This window comes from Denticeps clupeoides, chromosome 18 (assembly GCF_900700375.1).
Source record: "Denticeps clupeoides chromosome 18, fDenClu1.1, whole genome shotgun sequence".
Taxonomy (NCBI): domain Eukaryota; kingdom Metazoa; phylum Chordata; class Actinopteri; order Clupeiformes; family Denticipitidae; genus Denticeps; species Denticeps clupeoides.
In genome coordinates this window covers 13184693-13205230 of record NC_041724.1, presented here as the reverse complement: position 1 = coordinate 13205230, position 20538 = coordinate 13184693, and the positions used below count along the sequence as shown (strand labels likewise).

The following is a 20538-nucleotide window of genomic DNA, read 5'->3' as shown; positions in this document are numbered from 1 at the left end:
TTTACTCTCTCTCGCTGATTGTCAGTTCCAAGTTCAAAATAGGGCCCCCATTAATAGAGCATCGTTATTTTGAATAATTGACTTTTTTGGTTGACTCGTTTTAAGCGGCGCTGCCACGCACCGTTCTGTGTGTGGTTAACTACCCCTCCTTCTGCTTCTCGGGGCTTCTTTTTTCAAAGCGCCATAATTCACACCATGGCGGAGTTCAGAGGGTTCATAAGTCACAAGAGCGCTGCGTCGTGCGCTGACACCAGAAGCTCATTATGCGCACGCGTTTAACGACCCCTCGCTTGTACATTAAATAAGGCAAGGCACTCTCAGTCCGGGCAGACAAATAACATGACGGGGTTCATCACAGATTCACATTACCTATCATTAATCTGTGCAAACAAACTCCAGTAAAATGTGGACAGGGTAATTAAAGTCGTTTTTCAAAAGGCCTTGATGGAATATGAGCAGTGGTGCGACTCAAATGTGGTCAAGACTGAAAAGTCAACCAAAAGTGTGCTTTTCTGATGTAACAAACTAAATCTGAAAAATATGGTAATTGCTTCTCAGACAGAACTTTTCCATGGTTTTCCATGAATGAACCATGGGGATAGGCCAAAAATCAAACCGTTCTTTATATGATAACCTATAGCAATTCTCAGTACATACATACTCGAATTTGACATTTGAACTGCAGATATGGCCTTCATTCGACAAAACATTTTGAAAATCAAACAAAAATTTAAATAATTTCCTTCACTTATTTCACCATAAATTAAACACGTCCTTCTAAAATCATCCGTAAAATCATCACAGAACGAAAATACAAAATGAAAAAGATACAAAAAGAAACAACACAAAATAAAAAATTCGCAGTGGAAGGTTGAGTAATGAGTGACGTGAGAGATCAGTGCAGCTTTGGCTTAAAAAAAATATATATGTATATACTTTTCCAGTCCTGTTGGCTACCACACTTCGTTGGTCCAGATTATGTTCCTGTTGTACCGAGCTGTGTTTATGTAGTGGTCTCCTACCTGTTTGGTGCTGTATTTTGGGGGGTTGGCCTTGTAGCTGTAATCCGAATACTGGTCCGAGCCTGTGGAGTTGTTGTCACCTGTTCCCACAAAGGTATTGGTGGCAGGGAGGTCCTGAACCACCTGGTGTTTCTTGGAAGCAGAAGGAGACTGAGGCTGGAGCTGGATGGAAGGTAGGGGTGAGTTGGAGCGATAGTGTCTGCCCAGGTCTGGACTTCCTGGGGGATAGTTGAGAGGCAGGTGTATCCTGGGGCTGTCAGTAATGGTGTCATTCATGAGGTTGAAGTTGAGGCCTTTCTGAAGACTGGCTTCCTCATCCTCTTCTAAGGGTTTTGTTGGTTTTGGCGCTTTTCCCTTTTTGGCCTTCTTGTTTTTGCTTCCCTTAGGCCCCTGTTTGGGAGCATATAGGTCTTTGTTTTCCTTCTTGCCTGCCTGGTATCCACTCTTGGTCTCCTTCTGCAACCGATGTCGAACTACCACCACTACCACAATCACAAGAATGACCCCAGTGATCCCTGCCAGACTGCCATACACAATGTTGCTCCGCTGAGTATGCAGGTATGCATGGGGGTCTCCGGCAATTTCGGTCTCTAGGGGTGTGTACAGACTGTGGCCCACCAGTGACTCAATAACAGTAACATTGCCAATGGTCTCGTTGACAAAAATGTGCACCAGTGCTGTGGTGTGTCGTTGTGGCTTCCCCTTGTCAGCAACTCGTACCACAAGACGATGGAGCCCATTGTGTTTTTGATTGAGCTCCTTACTCAAGGTGATTTCACCTGTGTCAGGTGCAATGCGGAAAAGTCCATGGGGGTTGCCACTCGTAAGGCTGTATTCCAGCTCTGCATTGGGCCCTTTGTCTAAGTCCTCTGCCTGGACCTTCTCTATATGCGTGTCTGGTGGGGTTTTTGGATTTAAGACCCTGTATGTGGAGTTGGAAGGCTTGGTTACATACGGAGCATTGTCGTTCTCATCCAGAACATTGATGGTCACACCCACATAGGACGTGCGTGGTGGATCACCACCATCAACTGCTTTCAGTCGGAAGGTGTAGCTGTTCTCCTTCTCTCTGTCAAAGGAGATGTTGGACAGGATTATACAAGTTCCATTTTGGATGAAAAACTTGCCATTGTCTGGCTCAACTGAGAGGTGAAATTTGCCATTGTCTCCGGCATCGTGGTCAGTTACTGTCACCATACCAACAGGGCTATGAGGAGGCTTGTTCTCCAAGACTGAGAAGCTATAGCTTATCATTGTAAATTTGGGGTCGTTATCATTGCGGTCAAGCACTTTGACTACAACCGTTGCTGTTCCTCTTTGGCTCGGTACGCCACGATCAGCTGCAGCCACATGGAACTTATACTCATCCTTTGTCTCACGGTCAAGCTGGTTGAGAACACGGACCTCTCCAGTGTTGGCATTAATCTCAAAAAGTCCTTTGATGGATGGGTCCATGATGATACTGTATGTGAGTTCAGCATTTGTGCCACTGTCAGCATCTGTGGCAACAACATCCAGAACCTTATCACCAGGTTGGTTACCCTCATAAAATTCCACCTCTAATAGCGACGGAGAAAATACTGGAGCATTGTCATTGGTGTCTGTCACTTGAACCTTTAGCGAGTTTGTACTGGACAAAGCTGGGTTGCCTGAGTCAACACCAACAATCTCAATCCTATATTCCTTGATATGTTCATAGTCCAGCGGAGTGGTTGTCTGGAGGAAGTACTTCCTCTTACGGTCATTTGCAGACTCACTTGCCGGGGTCAGTTGGAAAGGTACATCTCCAGCCACCACACAAGTAACAAGGGCATTCTCACCCTCATCTCGGTCTGATACCTCTACCAGAGCCACGGGCGTGCCAACTGGCATGTCTTCTGAGATATTGGCCACTCCATCCTCATGGGTGACCAGGCCTATGCCACGGATGGTGATGGCAGGTGCGTTGTCATTCTGATCCTTCACAGTCACAGTCACTTGCACCTTAGAGCTCTTCATTGGTGGTCCACTGTCCTTTGCCATGACATAGAACTTCAAGACTGTAACTTCTTCTCGGTCCACCAAGCCTTTGACATATATGATGCCTGTATTGCGGTCGATGCTTAGTAGTCTCTGAACAGCGGCGGTGCTCTGGTGTAGGTTATAGGTAATCTCCCCATTGGGACCCGTGTCAGCGTCATTAGCTCTCACCTACGAAAACACAGAAAGCAAAACAAGTCAGCCATTTGTCACATCACATGACTTAATTACAGATGTGGATATGAACAGAGAAATACAGAGAAAAAGGGACAAAAATTAATTAATAAATCAACAGTCTTGCTCAAAGTGTCATGAAATAAGATTCAGCCATTCCCTTTTTCACTACATGAGAGAAGTCATGTTTTCCTGATGTATTTTATACTAAAAATGTCCATAGTATAATTAATATGGATTGAAAAATTATGCATGCATGTGTTACGCTTGACGAGTACAAATATGTATGCATAGACTAATGGCTCACAAATTGATTAACATTTCAAATTATAACGATCTTAAACAAAAAGGAAATACATTGACTTCAGTGCATATGACACTATTGTGTGCGGCATGTGCTTTATGAAAAGCACAGGTTTGGAAATTTCACACATTAGTAGTAACAGCATGTAACAAAGCAACTGGTTTCCTGTTTGGAAATTTTGGAAGAGGTGGGGATAACCTTGTGCCTACCACTTTCACAGATTCATAGCCAGCTATGTAAACTGTTTATGCTGGCATGCTTCCTCAGACAATGGATAATGTGTTCATATGCAAATCCAAAACTTTCTCAGAATTAAATAATCATTTTTTTTAATTAAATATAGAGGCCTAAACCCTCTTTTGTTAATGCTGTATAGACTGATGTAAACATATGTGCTGCATCTCTTAACACTCATTTGTGTGTTAAATGTATATGCTATAGGAACCTCTATAACTCAGGCTTCTGCAAAATTGAGCAAAGCTCTAATCAGAGTTAGTCACAAGATTATGCACGGGGGCTTATGCTATTATTTTTCTATGTGACTCATTCCATTTCATCCTCCACGCAAACTGGTGAATTCATTTCATTTAATGTGCATTTGAAGAACATTTCAGAGAACAAGCGGACATTTTTTTTTAACCCATCACAGTCATGGAATATTAAAACGGCTCAGTCTGAATGGCTTGGAGATGAGGGATTCCAGAGAGAAAAAAGAAGCTGTGGATGCTCTTTGAAAACAGCTTGGTCACATGGATTCATTGTTGACAATTTTATGCATGGACACTTGCCTCGGAGTGCTTTTGGAACGTTTCCCATCATATGGCTTGCGCAATATAAGCATATAGCCTGCACTTTCACTACAGTTCAATATGGCCTGTCAATAATTCAGTAACGCTGGTGTTTAAAAGAGATTGCATAAAGATGTGGGGGAGAGGGGTGACTGGCAAAAGAAAAAAAAACATATATATATGATTTCAGTAGAATTTCCCCAGCCTTAACCATACTGTACTGAAACATGCAGTAATCTGCAGGAAAGACAAAGCCACCGTTTTAAAAGGGTCCTTTTCATTTCACTTTTATTTAATTTATCACATTGCATTGATGGGGACCTAATGGCTGCCAATAATTGACATAGTTCACCAGCTCCTCCTACAACCACATTTTTTTTTTTGCAAAATTCATAGCCTGTTATGTCTACAGGAACTATTCAGCACACATGCTGGATCACAGGTCAGAATGTGGGATGTCCTTCATGTTTTATTCCTAATTACAATCCAAGACTGTCTTTTCTCTGCTGACTGGATACCTGGGGCAGTGGTGGCCTAGCGGTTAAAGATGTGGCACCGTAATCGGAAGGTTTGCCACTGAGCAAAGCACCGTCCCCACACACACTGCTCCCCCGGGCGCCTTTCATGGCTGCCCACTGATCACCAAGGGTGATGGTTAAAAGCAGAGGACACATTTTGTTGTGTCACTGTGTGCTGTGCTTTCACAGTGACAATCACTTCACTTTCATTTTCACTGGATACACAATAAAACTTCATGTTTCATTACAATTGCTCATGTTTGTGTACTTTGAAGAACATTATGCTGTAAGGAATTCATCTTAAAACCATTGGCATCTTTTGACAGTATTAGGTAGAATCAGAAAATCAGTGTCCTACAACTAAACCATAGATAGGTACATCATTTCACTGATAAATCTGTAATATATAGTTTAGATTTGGTGCCCTATGACATACCATATGAATGGTATGGAGAAGTGAGTGGCATTTAATTGTGATGGTGGAACTGGACACATTACCTGTAAGACGGAGTGTCCGGTGGGGCTGTTTTCAGACAGCTCCGCCTCGTAGTGCGACTTCTCAAAGCGTGGCACGTTGTCATTGACATCGGTGACGGTGACACGCAACAGGGCGCTGCTGTAGCGGGGCGGCGATCCCCCATCTACCACCTTGAGGCTGAGGTCGTACGAATCCCTGGCCTCGCGGTCCAGGTTACCCAACACAATCAGCTGCGGCAGCTTTTCGTCCGAGTCCTGTGCCACCTGCAGGCTGAAGAGGTTGGCGGCGTCGGGGGGCGCGGTCAGCGAGTAGTCGGCGATGCCATTGATGCCCGAGTCTTTATCGGTGGCGACGGGGATGGAAAAAAGTGCCCCTGTGTGTGTATTCTCAGGAATAGAGAGCGACAGGATAGGCGAGGAGAACTGTGGCGTGTTGTCGTTCTCATCCAGGACCTCAATTCGGCCTTCGAGCAGTCGTGGACTCTGGCCTTTGATAAGGTCCGTGATGGACACCTCAAACTCCATGAAGCAGTCGTCACCCTCAAGCAATTCCCGGCACTCCTTCAAGGTCTCTCGGTCGATGGGGATCTCCGTGGTGTAGATGTCTCCGGTCTTGCCGTCCACTCGTAGGTACGGGGCGCCCACCTCAAGCTTGTAGAGGTGGCCCGAGTCAGGCAGCCCCTGGTCGGACGCCAGGCTGCCAATCAAGGTGTTCGGAGGCTGCTCCTCCCGTATCTGGTAGGTGATGCCATCGACCGCTATGCCGCAGAAGGCGAGGAGGAGCACGAGCCGTGCCAGCGCGGCACTCCGCTGCCGTGTCATGACACTGCTGGGCTGGAACAACATCAGTCTTCTGCAAAACAAAGGATGAAAAGAGAGAAGAAAAGAAGAAGAAGAAAAAAAAAGACAGGAATGATTAGAGGAGCATTAGCTCTTTAGGCACGGCTCCGAAGAGCATTTGACAGTGCCAAGGCGTCTTTTGAGAATGGCTGACATGGGATTTAGAGAAGGTGATGCTCCACAATTTACGAGCGATCTTTTTTCGGCGCTACTGTAAATTCCGCCCGCGAAGCACTAAACGTGTCAGGAACAATTACTCGTATGCAGCCTTCATTTAAGAGAGTTCATGCCGCGCACCGGCCATAAAACCGACGCCGGCCAGGGACTTCTATCTGTTCATCGGCACTTCATCAATGCACCTCTTTTCTGGATTTCCCCGGATTTACGGCAGCTTGTTATTACCAAGGGGTCTTTTGGCCTTGCGAGCATATGAATAAGATATGGAGGAAACAGCGTGATCACAGGACCTCCTTTTTACAGAGTGCGCGTTACACAAAGCATAAAGCTCTTTTGATTTGTAACCTGTTCAGCTCTTTATTAATTCCAGGTCTTTATTTTTTTTTTTTTTTAAAAAAAGCTCTCACATACTCCCCATGCGACCATTTTTTTAAAACCTTTTTCTTTTTGCCCCAATGACTGTAATTCGTTGCAGCCCTAAATCATCTCAATAGACGAGTGGAAGGCGAGTGGAAGGTGGTGGAAGAAGTGTGGAGAGCTGCAGCAGGGGTCAGTGCGGTTAATCTGCCGGTTTTTCAGGTTCTTGTGTGTTTTTTTTTAAAGAGTCGTCTCCACTCTCTTTTCTTCTCCTCAACTCGTTTTCCTGCCGCACTGAGTGGGGAAGAGTAATGACCATCCTGTCTTCCTCTGCCTCTCCTCCTCCTCCTCCACCAGCTGCACTCCACCGCAATAAAGACATATCACGCCTTTTGAAAACGAACATGGGCGGGAGCAAAAGTGTGTGTGTGTGTGTGTGTGTGTGTGTGTGTGTGTGTGTGTGAGAAGTGTAAAATTGCAAATAAGTATAGGTTAAAAAGAAATGACTTTCTCAAATCTTTCTCACTTACTCAGAGATGGAGCATTATTAAAAGCGGTCCTCGATTCTAATCCACAGAGACGGCCTGCCTACTTGCCACAACATCGCTCCATCACACAAGATAGCAGGTGGGTTAGGGGGTTGGGACAATCACCAGCTGCTACACACTCGCCCATCGTGGGTGCGAGCAACAGATAAAAATAAACAACAGGTCCGGCTTCCATTCTGTCAGAGTTGAGGTCACTTTGCTTCGATGTTACCCGCTGCACTAATTGCAAAGACACTGCTCAAATGGAACATCGGCCCTCTTCAGTCCCCCTGTTTGGATCATGCAGCACACCAAGTGCAGTTTCCTGAAGGGCTGTGAAAGTGATTGTCACTTGAGATACACAGTGCACACAGTGAAATTTGTCCTCTGCATTTAACCCATCACCTTTAGTGAGCAGTGGGCAGCCATGGCAAGCACCCAGGGAGCAGTGCAGCACCTCAGTGGCACCTTGGCGGATTCGAACCCGCAAGCTTCTGATTACGGGGCCGCTTCTTTAACCGCTAGGCCTTAACTGCCTCACTGTTAGGGCTCTACCGCAGTGCTCTGGGTTTGCCGGTTGGCCAGGTATGGTATATGGTAAAGTTAACCAGTTCAAGGACCTTCTGAGAGGGTTCAAAAGTCAACTTTGTCCAGTTCCGTACCACCTCTATCACGCATGAGCAATTAATAAAAAAACACATCTGCATACTCATTTCCCTCACTCTTACTCACTCACTCACTTTCCATGGCCACATAGTTCAACTCAAGGTCACAGCTACCAGAGCCCAGGGTGGGACAGCGGTCAGACCCTGCACATGTCAATCAATCCTCTCTGCCTGAACTTTGACTCAATTTAAATTCTCTGGACCGGCAGGTTTTTGGTTTAATCGAGTGTGTCCTCATCAAACGTTCCATGCGCGAAGAAATGGGCTTCAACCACATGCTCATTATTACAAGAAACGAGGCACGAGACAAAAAAGAACCTGTACACAAGATACATAAATAAGCACACACACATACACTCGGGCGAAGGGCATCTGACAAAAAAAAAAAAAACGCATCAACTCAGAAATGCATAAACTGAAAAAAAGAAATGTGAGCAAACATTACGAACAAAAGAACGCCCACACCGAGGAGCGCCGAGACGAAAACAGCTCACTAATGAGACTGAAATGGAGAGAAACTGTGATCTCTGACAAATATGACAATAGGGAGACAAAGAGAAGAGGACTGAGGGAGAGGGGCGAGGAGGGAGAGCTGCTTTGGTGCTCTAATTCCGTATCTGCAGAGACACTTCGGTGATGACACACTTTCCGAAGGTCTAATTACCCAGTGAGCGGGGATGCGTGGGTTTCCAGGGGTGGAAAATACCTCACCTGCACACAAACGCCGTCTCCATGGCTCCCAGAGGTCGCCCTGCGGAGCAGGCATTTCACGTCAAAAAGACGAAACGAAGAAAAAAAAAAAAAAAAGCGAAGGCACCGGAAAACTGACTGTGTCAGATTCTGCACCGCGGCTGGTAGGAATCAGGTCAACTCAAAGACACAGATGTCTGATTCAGCAACAGTGGCTGGCTTTATATATATATAAATATAAATATATATATATATATACACACACACACACACACACACATATATATATATATATATATATATATATATATATTTTTTTTTTTTTTCTTTCTTCCCTCCCTGTCGCCGTTTCTTCTTATTATCACTGCCGCTTTGTTCGGTGACAGCGGAAAAAACACGCCAATGTAAATGTTTCACCGTATGCCACCGAAGCAATTTACATCCCCCCCGGAGGGTTAAACACGGCTGTCCTTTCTTTTTTTTTTATTTGGACATTAAGGATGTGGGACGTCTTGCCGGCGGTAGGATTTGGCTCTCCAGGGTCCCCTGACCTTTGATGGAAGGGGTCGGCCTAAGCTGGGAATCTAGCTTCCACCCACGAGAATCCATGTTGTTTGTCATGTCCTTTCCCACACTGTGTGGAACGTTCTCACCGAGCTGTGCACTTTGTGGGTGCGCAGGGGAAAAATAAAGGGTCTCATGGGCCAAAAAAAAAAAAAAAAAAAAAATCCCCTTCCTGTGTGTGTGTGTGTGTATTCCAGCTGTCTGTCAGTCTGACCGCCTTTGAAAGTCCATGATGTCCGGGGTGCTCAAGCCGGGACTCCTGGCACCGGGCTGGCCATTATAATGGAAATGACAACCAAGTGCCTTTTGACTGGCACGGCCCTAACAATGCCAACATTTACAAGACACTGCCTGCCGGGGAGAGTCAAATGAACACCTGGCCTCTGGCATTCCGGCCCTTTCTTCCACGGAGACGGACACTCGGCGGGAATGTGCTGCGGACACATTTCACTGGCAACCGACCAGACACGTCTACAGGACTTTGCCCACTGGAACATCCTAACACAGCATCAACAGGAAGCAGGAACGTCGTCATAAGAAAAAAAAAAACGATTAATAAGACGCTAATTGACAATAATCCTTTAAGTATTTAAGGGGATCTTATCGGTCATAAAAGTGCAATGCGCTGTCCAGAACCATAACAGCATCAGCGTATTCATTGGCGTTCGTTTAACGCTTTGCGATGTAATCGGCCTACGAGGCGTAACCCTGTGTAGCCCGGGTCGAACGTCCCGGCTCCTTTTATCTTTCGCACCGGTTTGAATTAGCGAGCTGCAGTTAATAAATGCCAAACAAGATAACACTTGTGTTCCCTTAATTTCCTCCGTTACGGCGGTTCTCACACACACACACACACTCGCACGCGTCACTACTCCATGTTTACCAGGTTCCCACCGGTGTGAGTAAAAGCCCGACTTGTTGTGCATAGACGTAAAAACGCTAAATTGCTAAAAGTTGGTCAGTGCTGTCAGTTCCATAAAAAAAAATGTCCTCTCGCTCAGATGATGACAACACCTCTTCTGCAGTAACATGCGTATATGATATAATATAATATTCTGGGCTGCGTATAGATTCTCGCTGTCATAAAGAAGCTGGATTTATGAAGTTATGATGTGCAAACAGGCAAGGATCCCCAACGCACGTCAATAGACGAGCCAGGACGGCGAAAAGATGGGCGGCTGCGGCAGGGAGCGCGGTGAGAGATGGCAGTATTTATTTACGACGCTGTCATAATCCGCGGGAATTTATGACTGTCGTCTGAAGCAACGGTGTCCCCGAGCCCTCTTCACGTCCGATACAGGGGGCGATGTCTAGAACGGTTACCTCTGCGTTTGGCGTCAACCTTTTTACAACGTCTGCACATTGTGTACGCTCCCTTGCACCTGTTTTTTTTTTTTTATATATTCTCTCTCTCTCTCTCTCTCTCTCTCTCCCTCCCTCTCTCTCCCAGAGGAGGCCATTGTGCACAGGGGGAGGTTAACAGATTTAACAGGCTAATTACCATTGTGAAGTCTCCCCCGCTGGCTTGCTGTACAACCGCGCTATGAAAGTTTTTTTTTTTTTTTTAAATGTGCGGCGAGGTAACCATCATCCCAACGCGCAGCCGTCTCCTACACCCACCCCCTCACTTTCACGGCCCACCAAAACGGAAAAAAAATATATTACAACTGAGGACGACGTGCTGCCGTCGTGGCCCTGAGGGACTGAACCTGTGTTTAATGACCGTCGGGCACAGTGTATACGTGAAATAAATGGATCTGGAGACACGACCACTGTGGACGGGGTTTGTGCACAGCGTGTGGCCGGCTGTCCCGGAAACCCTAGTATTACTCAAAAACAAGCTCCTGAGATGGAGGTGGAAGTGGTTTCCTTTCGGAGAATGATTGACTCCGGGCCCTGGACCATAGCACCTGTCCCAGAGTTAAACTTTAACTCCCCGTTCAGACCTCGCCGGTCGGTGGTTAAGTAATTCCGCAGCAGCTAATCCAGTTCGAGGGCTCGGAGGCCACGGTTGTGGGGGGGGGGGGGGGGGGGGGGGGGGGGGTGGGGGGGGGGTGGTCTACGCCCTGCTCGCTCAAACTCAGAACGTGTGACATCGCCGTAAGGTTTCCACTATAGCAGTGCGTAACATGGCCGACATGGCCGCATGCATCAGTCATAACCAGAGCTTCGGCTCGGAACTGCGGGAGAAACAGGAAGTCAGACATACAGAATGACGCAGAGGCTAAAGTCCCCCAAGGCCATTGTGCCGTGTAATCTTCAGCATCGATAGACGTGCTTGGCAGGATATATTGCCCATAAAACACACTGCAGGAGCAACACATAATCAATTTCCTCTCCACCCTTACCCTAATAAAACATGCAAAGGCAAACAATACATAAATGTGAAATGGTGTCCGGCAAAACCGATCTTTTTAATTATTCTATCCAAGCATAATTGGCCCTGACTAGTCGGACCCTTGTTCACAAACAATCAACTAGTTTCATTTAGAATAAGCAAAGCACAAAACCTAATGTTGGAAATGGAAAGGTCTACCCAAATACATACTGTGTTTAAGATGCAAGAATGGCTACCAAACTAGTGTTTGTATATACAATTATCTGTAGCAATATACTACTTCATAGTAATTTGTAATAATTAATGTTAGCCACACACACTCGCGACCCAGTATTTACCATTATTTAACAACATGGTGTCCTAAGGCAATTAGAATAAAACAGTTTAGGATACTTTTGCATTTGCTCCATAGGCATATATAATGGCTGCAGGGTTGCTGTCTGTGACGTCACCGATCGGCCACTTTGGAGTTATTTGTTGGGAATCAAGAGGTAAAAGGTCACTGAAGCACATGACAGCAGGGAGCCTACATTCGAATATTTAAACTTTAGGTCACGCCACGCTACGCCTCTGCCTTGTTTGAAACATGACCCCGCGAGTACGCGGTCAAACTGGTTCTGACCGGAAGTGACGTCGCTACCACGCCTGTCCACTTCATGCAGGTAAACGAGACTTGAAGCAAATATTAGCTTTAGCTGCATTTCTTCCGAGCGCACGTCTCTCTCAAACCGTAGATACGGCGCCTTCCTGCAGGGACACTGCGTACATATATAACAGTACGTGAGCAGTCGTCTTGAGCAAGTGATTAAATTAAACACTATTAAAGCGTACACTACACATCCATGTGACTAATTGATAAGGAGCCGCCGCGTTGGACCCCCTCGTCGGGCGCCCATTAAAGGCTTGTCTGTCGGCGGAGCGCCAGAATAATAATAGTAATAAAAAGCCTCATAATTCAGCTGTCGTCCCGCACAACGCCGAAGCGAAACGGCAAATGGCCACGCATTACGGTCAGGGGATACAGGGGTCTCCCTCCCACACACAGACAGATCCGGAGCACCCCGAAGTCGAGGCGCTTTGGGCGCGCAACGCCACCCACAGACCCGCAAAAAAAAAAAAAAAAAACTTTTTAAAGTAAAGCGAAGCAGTTTCAAATATCTGGATACCAGGGAGGGACTTAGATCCACAATGATATGCATGGACGTTTGGAAAAGATAAAAAAATGCAATTAATTTATTTGGCTTTTACCCACAATTCCAATCTGCCGCTTGCATTCCGCCTGTTCACGTTACCAACTACTTAAATGGAAGTAAAATGCATTATATATATAGCCCAATTTCTTTCCTGATGTGTCTCAGTACAGTGACCCTTATTCGCCCGGTCAGCTCCCATCGACCCGCCGTTAATCGCGCTGCGGACGGACGGGGAGTTCCGTAGCTTCACCCCATACGTTCACGTCCACGCGTCCTGCGTGTTTTCAACACGACGGGTTACTGTAACTGCAATAAGCGGGGAATCTCTCAACCAAGGGGGTGAGATGGAGCCCACCGGCACGAAAATGCCACTTTTTCCATTGATTTCTGCTGATTAATTTTGCGTGCTGCGCAGAACGCGCGTGCTTTGCGGTATAACCGGTTGGGCGCCTGGAACGGGAGCGGCCAGAAGGACCGGACTCCGCGTTGCGTGACTCGACGCCGCCGTTCGAGCGTCGGAAGTCTCGGTCCCGTTTATTCCCGGGAGCGCGCGGAGCCCGAGACGCGCGCGCGCCCGCGAGCCACAGGTGTCGACGCGGGACGCCGGAGCGCAGCGGCCAAGATCCGGACCGACGGGCGTTCCCGACCTCCGCGTCAAGTCGCCACCGGAACTCGGCACCGGCCGGCCGGAGTGAAGACGCACGGAGTAAAAGTCCGGTCCGACGCGCGGCGTGGCGCTTCGGGAGACGGGACGCGCCTCCGGTGGCCGCTGGAACGCGTCCGTGAGATCCTCCCAGAAACCCCACACCTGTTCCCCGGGAGGCGCGACCCCCGACGCGTGACTCGCAAGTTAATGATCCGTTATGATAAATAAAATAATTTATAATGATGAAAAAAGTGTACCGTGGCACTGACCGTAAAGAAAGCGTATATTTAGGATACAGTTATAAGTTTGCGTACCTGAACGGGCGATAACTCCTCCGTCGTCCAGTCCGGTGAGGAGACTCCAGTCGGACCGGACAAGCCGCGTTCCACTCCCCCGAGGTCAGATATCCAAAGATATATAATTTATATATAAACCCAAATATAAGAAAAGATGAAGAGGAATAAAAACTCCTTTTATTTTTAATTCCAGCAGAGCTCCGGAGGTGCCGCTCGGCTCAGAACGGGAGCATCCTCCCACCTCTCCGTGTGGTCTCCTCCGGCGGGGTCCCCGGTTCCAAAGGCGGGGAGAGAGAGAGAAAAAAAAAAGGAGGGATGGGGTGGTGGGGGGGGGGTTAAAAAGAAAAGAAAAAGCGCACCGCCACCGCCGCCACGTCCGTCCGCCGGCGTCCCCGGCACCGCGGTTCCGCCACAGAAGCAGCTCTCCCGACGGCGCACGGCGGAGAGCCTACGCGAGAGTGAAGTGATTCCCTCCCTCCCTCCCTCCCTACTCTCTCCCTGCGCGGTGTATGGGCGGAGTTGCAGCGGATACGCGCTTAGGCGTAAACTTCCAACACCCCCCCCCCCCTCCCCGCACCCCCACCACGAATGTTCACTAAGCGCTCGATTGCACCATCACATGCTTATGAATATGCATCGTTATTATTATTATCACTCGGTGTATTAATGCCGTTATTTATGTATTTATTTTTTATTTTTCCTCCTTTTTTATCATCTGTACAGCTCTCCTTGTGCACCAGCGATTCAGGCGCACTAATCGTTTGACTGACTGTGAGTATGAATTATTATTATTATTATGATGATTATTATTATTATCACCATTTTGCGCCAGTAATAAGTGGGCAGAACGAGATGGAACCTCTTTTCTTTTTTTTTTTTTTTGGTTGGTTGGTGCTGCACGTTCGGAAGCGCAGGAACGACGAGCGCGAGCCAGAAGGACGTGTTCGTTGTGCTCTTAGCGACACCTGCAGGTCGCATGTGGGAGAATTCCGGGGCGGGTCGGGGGGGGGGTGCGGCTCTGTAAACCAGGGTCCCTGCTGCTTCTCTAGCTTTAGAAGCGTTTATTGTTAAATTCGGTAAACTGTAGAACTGTTGCTGCCGAACCATGATTTTGGTAAAAAAAAACAGGCTCTAAAAAGTCATTAAACTAATGGTGTATGCAAATATTCTGAACTTCTTATAATAATTGTGAACTGTCAATGAAATTTAAAAGAGAACATAAAAATATATATTCAATATATATAAGGATAAGTGAAGGTATATATTTGAAACAGCACACGGTGCACAGGATGAAAAGTGTCCTCTTCTTTTAACCATCACCCTTAGTGAGCAGTGGGCAGCCATGACAGGCGCCCGGGAAGAAGTGTGTGGGGACGGTGCTACCTCAGTGGCACCTCAGTGGCACCTTGACATTTCGGGATTTGATCCGGCAACCTTTTGATTACAAGGCTTCTTCCTTGACCTCTAGGTGACCACTGCCCCAAATCTTACAAACCTTCCTTGTCCGGGAATAGAACCCGGGTGAAAGCACCGAATCATAACCACTAGACCACCAGGGACCTTCATATAAGAATAAGAAAGACTTGTTGTCAAAGTTTGAAATAATAATGTAGTTGAACCAACATCTGCTGATGCACTATAGATACAGTACAAGTGTGACTTTTGCCAGTTTTATTGCTTCTTTAATCAGCACAACTGTTGAAAATGGATTTCTAATAATGAATGAACCATGTGGCGGTCTTGGATTAACAAACACAGCAGTCCACTTGAACTCAAGACTAATTGTTGCAGATAAAGTTCCTCTCTACACGTGTGCAGATGTTCCATCATTATCAGATATTTCCAGCTACCAGAGTCATGTAATGTCTGGAGCTTTAACCCATTTTATGTCCTTTTAACACACAAAAGATTTGTTTCCTATCCAAAAAGGACAATACTAATCCACCCATGAAGGCCTGTTAGGCTTGTCCCTCCACGTATTGTCCCTTTTTTATATTTCTCGCCTACCTCCACGTCTGCCCTCTCAGGCATTAATTATTGACACTAATGCGAATGAATTACAGCGAAGGTGCAGTTTTTATAGGTCATGTACGGAGTTTTTTTCTGCTGATTCCGTAGCTGCGCTGCTGAAGGCCAGCAGCCCCTTGCAGGTGACTGAGGCGACGGGCGCCTTCCGATGACACTTGGCCGACTTCATTTTCCGTACAGCAGATTTCAATTAACGCACAGCAAGAGTGCGGCGTTTGTGTAAGCGACCCTCCACCCAGCGATTAGAGGCTGCAGTGACTCTCCAGCCCGGGCTTACAGACGCAAGAGCGAGAGGTCACAAGGTTCTCAGTAGGTGGCCCTGCTTATATGTAATAATGGACAAATTAAGTGACCAGTCTGTCTGACTGAGGGAAATCGGGGACACTGGCTGATGCGTTTAAGATCCTCCCATGTTTGTGGGTTGTTAGACACCCGTGACATTTTGGCTCATCTTTTAGCTTCCACACCATTGCCCACGGCCAAAAGATCAAGTTCAGGCCAGTGACATTTTCACAGCTATCACTGTCTTTATTTTTTCTTTAAAGAAGAAGAATAAGGATGTTCTTGCAGGAAAATGAAGAGATGGGGTGCAAGGAGCACACCGCACACTTGTTTTGTAGCCATTTATTTAGCATGAATGGCCCTAACGCTCTGTTGGAGGAGGCACTGCGTTCTCGTCTGAAGAAATATTTCTCTGTGCCACCCTCAGGCAACATTGATCCAGCTGCGGTGCTCTCTGATAGAGGTGGATCCTTAGCTGTTTATCAGGGTGTGCAGTGATCCTCCTAGGCTTTATTTAATTTACTCCATAACCAGTATTCACCATAAAAAAGGGGAGTCTCTCTCGCTCGGTGTCCAGTCCCAGGGCACTGGACGAAGGGTGGGGATTCACCAGGGGCAAGGCCCCAGCCGACGTGAACTCACACCTAGGGTTAATTTACAGTCTCCAATCCACCTAGTGTGCGTGCCATGGCAGCAAGAGGAAACCGGAGAACCCCATGGAAACTCGCAACAACACAGGGAGAGCATGGGAACTCCACGTACAAGGTCTGAGCCGGGATTTGAACACACAACCTTGGTGGTGTGTGGCCACATGTTTTACCTTCACACTACTGTGCCCTACCTATTCATTTATTTGTTATAGGGCTATGTGTCGGCATGTAGAGTGCAAAGATTTAAATTCCAGTCCACTGCCGTATCGCAAGAAGAAATGCTACAGGGGGCCTGTCCTTCTAATCTGTGAATGTCAGTCATCAGCTCAACGAATTTTATCCCTGTTGTAAACCAGCAAGAACAGCAACTCATCCAACATACTGTATGTTTACATTGAAATGGCACCGAAGATGGATTTTAAACTACCATTGTAACCTGTCGCAGAGGTAGCGTGACCAGGTGCCCCACCACTCTGTGCAGTAGCTTTTGTACCGCACCCCACATAGTGAGGTAATGTCCCACATATTCATTGTCAGCATCTTTTTTGTACGTGTCAGTAATACAAATTTTAAAAATTTGCTGTGTCCCAATCCCCCCCCAACCCCACCTTTGCTCAACAAGTGGATATAAGTGAACACACTTCATGCGGTAACTGCAGATAAAGAAAGAGAAAGAGATTAATTGACTCCTGCACAGCACACCCGGTGCACGCAGTGAAATGTTGCCTCTGCCTTTAACCCATCCCCTGAGGGAGCAGTGGGCAGCCGTTAAAGGCGCCTCGACCGCCACCGCACTGCAAGTGAAAAAGCTAGTCAAGCATATCACGACCACTAAGAGAAGATAAAGTTCTTTTAGTTCAATGTGGGCTGGTAGGTGGGGATCAGTCGGCCTACAGTCTGCATTACTGGATCGTTTGTGTCTAATTGGTGTTGTGGGGATAAAAGAAGTTTACATCCTATCATCATAAAAACTTTTATTTCTTCATTTGCATTATTAAACTGTGCCACATTGTCCCTCATCCAGATACTACGTGTGGTGTGTTTGACTTTATACCCTGCATTTGTGCACAGTGTAAGAACACGTCACTTAATACCGAATAAACAGCTATTAAATTCATATTGTATAAAAGACCGAAACATTTATATTAAAATGTAGCTACATTTACACAAAATCCTGTACATTAGCACCTGTGTGTGGACATGAACTGCACTTTAAAAGTAACTGCCGCTAGGCTTCATATTTCATGGAGGTTTATCCCTCACTTGTCTTCTCACTTGGATCAACCACGGCGATAACCCCCAAAAATAGCACATTTACCCCCCAAAAAAACCTCCAAAATCGCACATTCATGTGTTTAATCCAGCCTTTGAACGGACCTTAGGCCACACGTCCTGAAACACATTCAGACATTCGAACGCACCTGAAGCGGAGTCTTTAGTCAAGGTGAAAGACTATGCTAATCTGCGATGGCTCTCTGGTCCTGAATGAGAGGGTGCAATTGAAATGCAGAGTCCGAGGTCAACTCCCCTCATTTCGGCGTAGAGTGCCAGGCGCACGGAGGGGGGTGCCCTCATTGCCTCCATTTGCAAAAGAGTTGTTGCTCGTCTGTTTAAATGTGAATGAATGGCACATTACAATCCGAATTAACAGCGGCTAATGGCGCTGGAACGGCGCTGAACCTCGCCGTTCACGGCCTTGACTCGGGTTTTATGTTACAAATAAAGCGGGGCGTTGAAAGGAGAGAGACTTTTTTTTTTTACAAAAGCGCACACACACACACACACACACAGGAAACGGGGGGGGGGGGGGGGGGGGGGGGGGGGGGGGTGGGCACAAAAGACGGCGCAGTCGCCGTCGGTGCAGAGGAGGGCCGAGCGCTTCCGAACGGAGAACGGAGGCGGCCGGCCTGACGTCCCCGCAGCCTTTCATGTAAATAACGGCGTAATTAGCCAACGCCGGGGCGACGCGCGCCTCCGGTTGCCCGGCAGCCAGGCAGAATGGGGCTCAGCGGGCTTAACCGTTCCGACAGCGCCGGAGCCACGCTCGTGGATAAAGCCACATGATGCAGGGAGGGCCCGCGCTAATCCTCCGCTAATGAGGGGGGTGCACCTGCAGACCGAGCGCAAGCGAAGACGGAGGAATTCGCACGCGGCCGTGGCGCGCCGACGTGTTTGGTATGAGCCGCGGTGTGTGATGCGAGCGCTTTCGAATCGGCCCTAATTTAACTCTGGCCGGTACGATAACAGCCTCGGCCAGCTTATCGGCGAACAAACAAGCATCGGACCAGATCCCTCAATGCTCGGGAGTTATTAACTCAAACAAGGAGATGAATTATTCAATATGATAATCATACACACACACACACACACACGTGCATGCCAGCAACCGAAATACTCACACAGATGCACTGTGCATGCAGCTGCATTCTACACAAGGCCTTTAAGACATGCCGCAATGGTTTTTCACTCCTTCTGTCTATCTAAAAAAAAGTCACGTCCTACCAAAACGGACTGGGTTCAGGGACTGGCCCCATCCAGGGATCCCACCAGGGCAACACGATCGCCTGTGAACCAAAAGACCACCGAGTCACCGGTGTAAACCCCACTTACTACCAAGACAGTCACACTTTTTGCTTCAGGGTAAATGCTGATTACAAGTCACTCAGCTAAATGCCATGAATGTAAAAATATGTGTCCTCTGCTTTTAACCATCGCCCTTGGTGAGCAGCGGGCAGCCACGAAGGGCGCCCGGGGAGCAGTGTGTGGGGACGGTGCGTTGCTCTGTGGCAACTCAGTGACATCTTGGTAACTTTTTGATTACAGGTCCGCTTCCTTACCTGCTAGGCCACCACTGCCCAAGCAGAACTACAGCATTCAAGGATGCATTATTACTGGATAATCTCCTAACTGCAAAGTATCAGCGTTTTGATAGAATTTGTTCTGGAAATGTTGGAAAAAAATTGTTCTGGAGCTCAAAACAGAATGGGACGGGATTATGACAGGCTACAATGCGGAAAGCACTGGGTGATGGACACCGAAGCCACCACAAGGGCTTGAGTGCTACAGGTTCTCCAGTCTCGGAATGATGGACAGCCTTCTTTCCAAAGATATTCCATCTTTTTGTGTTAATTGATGTGGCGGCATGTACATGTTTGTTGGGTTGATTATGATGTACTGTACATCATTGAAAGACTCATCAACCATTCAGTGAAGCTCATGTCCTGTAGAAGACAGCATCATCATTCATGAAGATAGCACTCTCATCAAGACCAAGCTCTATATCTTATGGCGTACTGGCAATCACATTCTATTGATTTGCAGCAGATTTTCAGTTTTTCCCCTCATTCGTTCAGGTTTTTGTCTTGCTCTTTCACCCACTTGAAGGTGATTTGGAGTAAAACATCCCCAACAATAAGTGGGTTTGACTGCAGTTTGTGTTGGATATTGTGTGTTTTACTTAATTCCTGGACCAACAGCTGTGTCTGATGCATCAGCAGACACTCGATTAAGTGCGCACCCATTAATCCATGAATTTAAAACCCAAGGGTTTTTCAATTTGCCATGACTTCTGCTCATTTTTTGAGCAGCCACTTGCAATGATTCCCATGACAAAATGACAAATGAAAATAAATGTGAACTCATAATTTGTTTCTATGTACCTATTTTTGTCAGTGAGTGGTGTTTGGGATCATTTCATATGCGAATGACCTTTGACATTAATTTATTTGAGGCAAATTTTCTTGGACTGAGGGCGTTATGGTGGAATGACAATCGGTGGCAGTCCGTGCCGGTGAAAATCGAATGACAGTTGTTGTGGATCTTGGATCGAGTCTTTAGCTCTTCTCAGTCCTGTAAAACTTGAAAGCACGTTGTAAGTCGCTCTGGATAAGGGCGTCTGCCAAATGCCGTAAATGTAAATGTAAATGTAATTAGGGTGTGTGCTAACATACTGTAAAATCTCCAAACTGACACATAGCCGAGAG

The 20538-nt window shown here is 46.9% G+C and overlaps 1 protein-coding gene across 5 annotated transcripts in view; it reads right to left on the bottom strand.

Moving 5' to 3' along the window:
• The window catches only part of LOC114767970 (protocadherin-1-like), a 155266-nt gene extending 141201 nt beyond the window's left edge, over window positions 1-14065 (bottom strand). For 2 of the 5 annotated variants that reach the window (XM_028959955.1, XM_028959956.1), the window contains exons 1-3: window positions 13614-14065; window positions 5324-6155; window positions 1023-3212 (exon numbers count right to left, since the gene is read on the bottom strand). In XM_028959955.1, the coding sequence (XP_028815788.1) occupies window positions 1023-3212; window positions 5324-6148 (3015 nt within the window). In that variant the 5' untranslated portion in view covers window positions 6149-6155; window positions 13614-14065. The remainder of the gene's footprint in view (window positions 1-1022; window positions 3213-5323; window positions 6156-13613) is intronic. The other 3 variants (XM_028959958.1, XM_028959959.1, XM_028959960.1) reach the window with 2 other exon arrangements.
• Between the last annotated feature and the right edge of the window lie 6473 nt (window positions 14066-20538).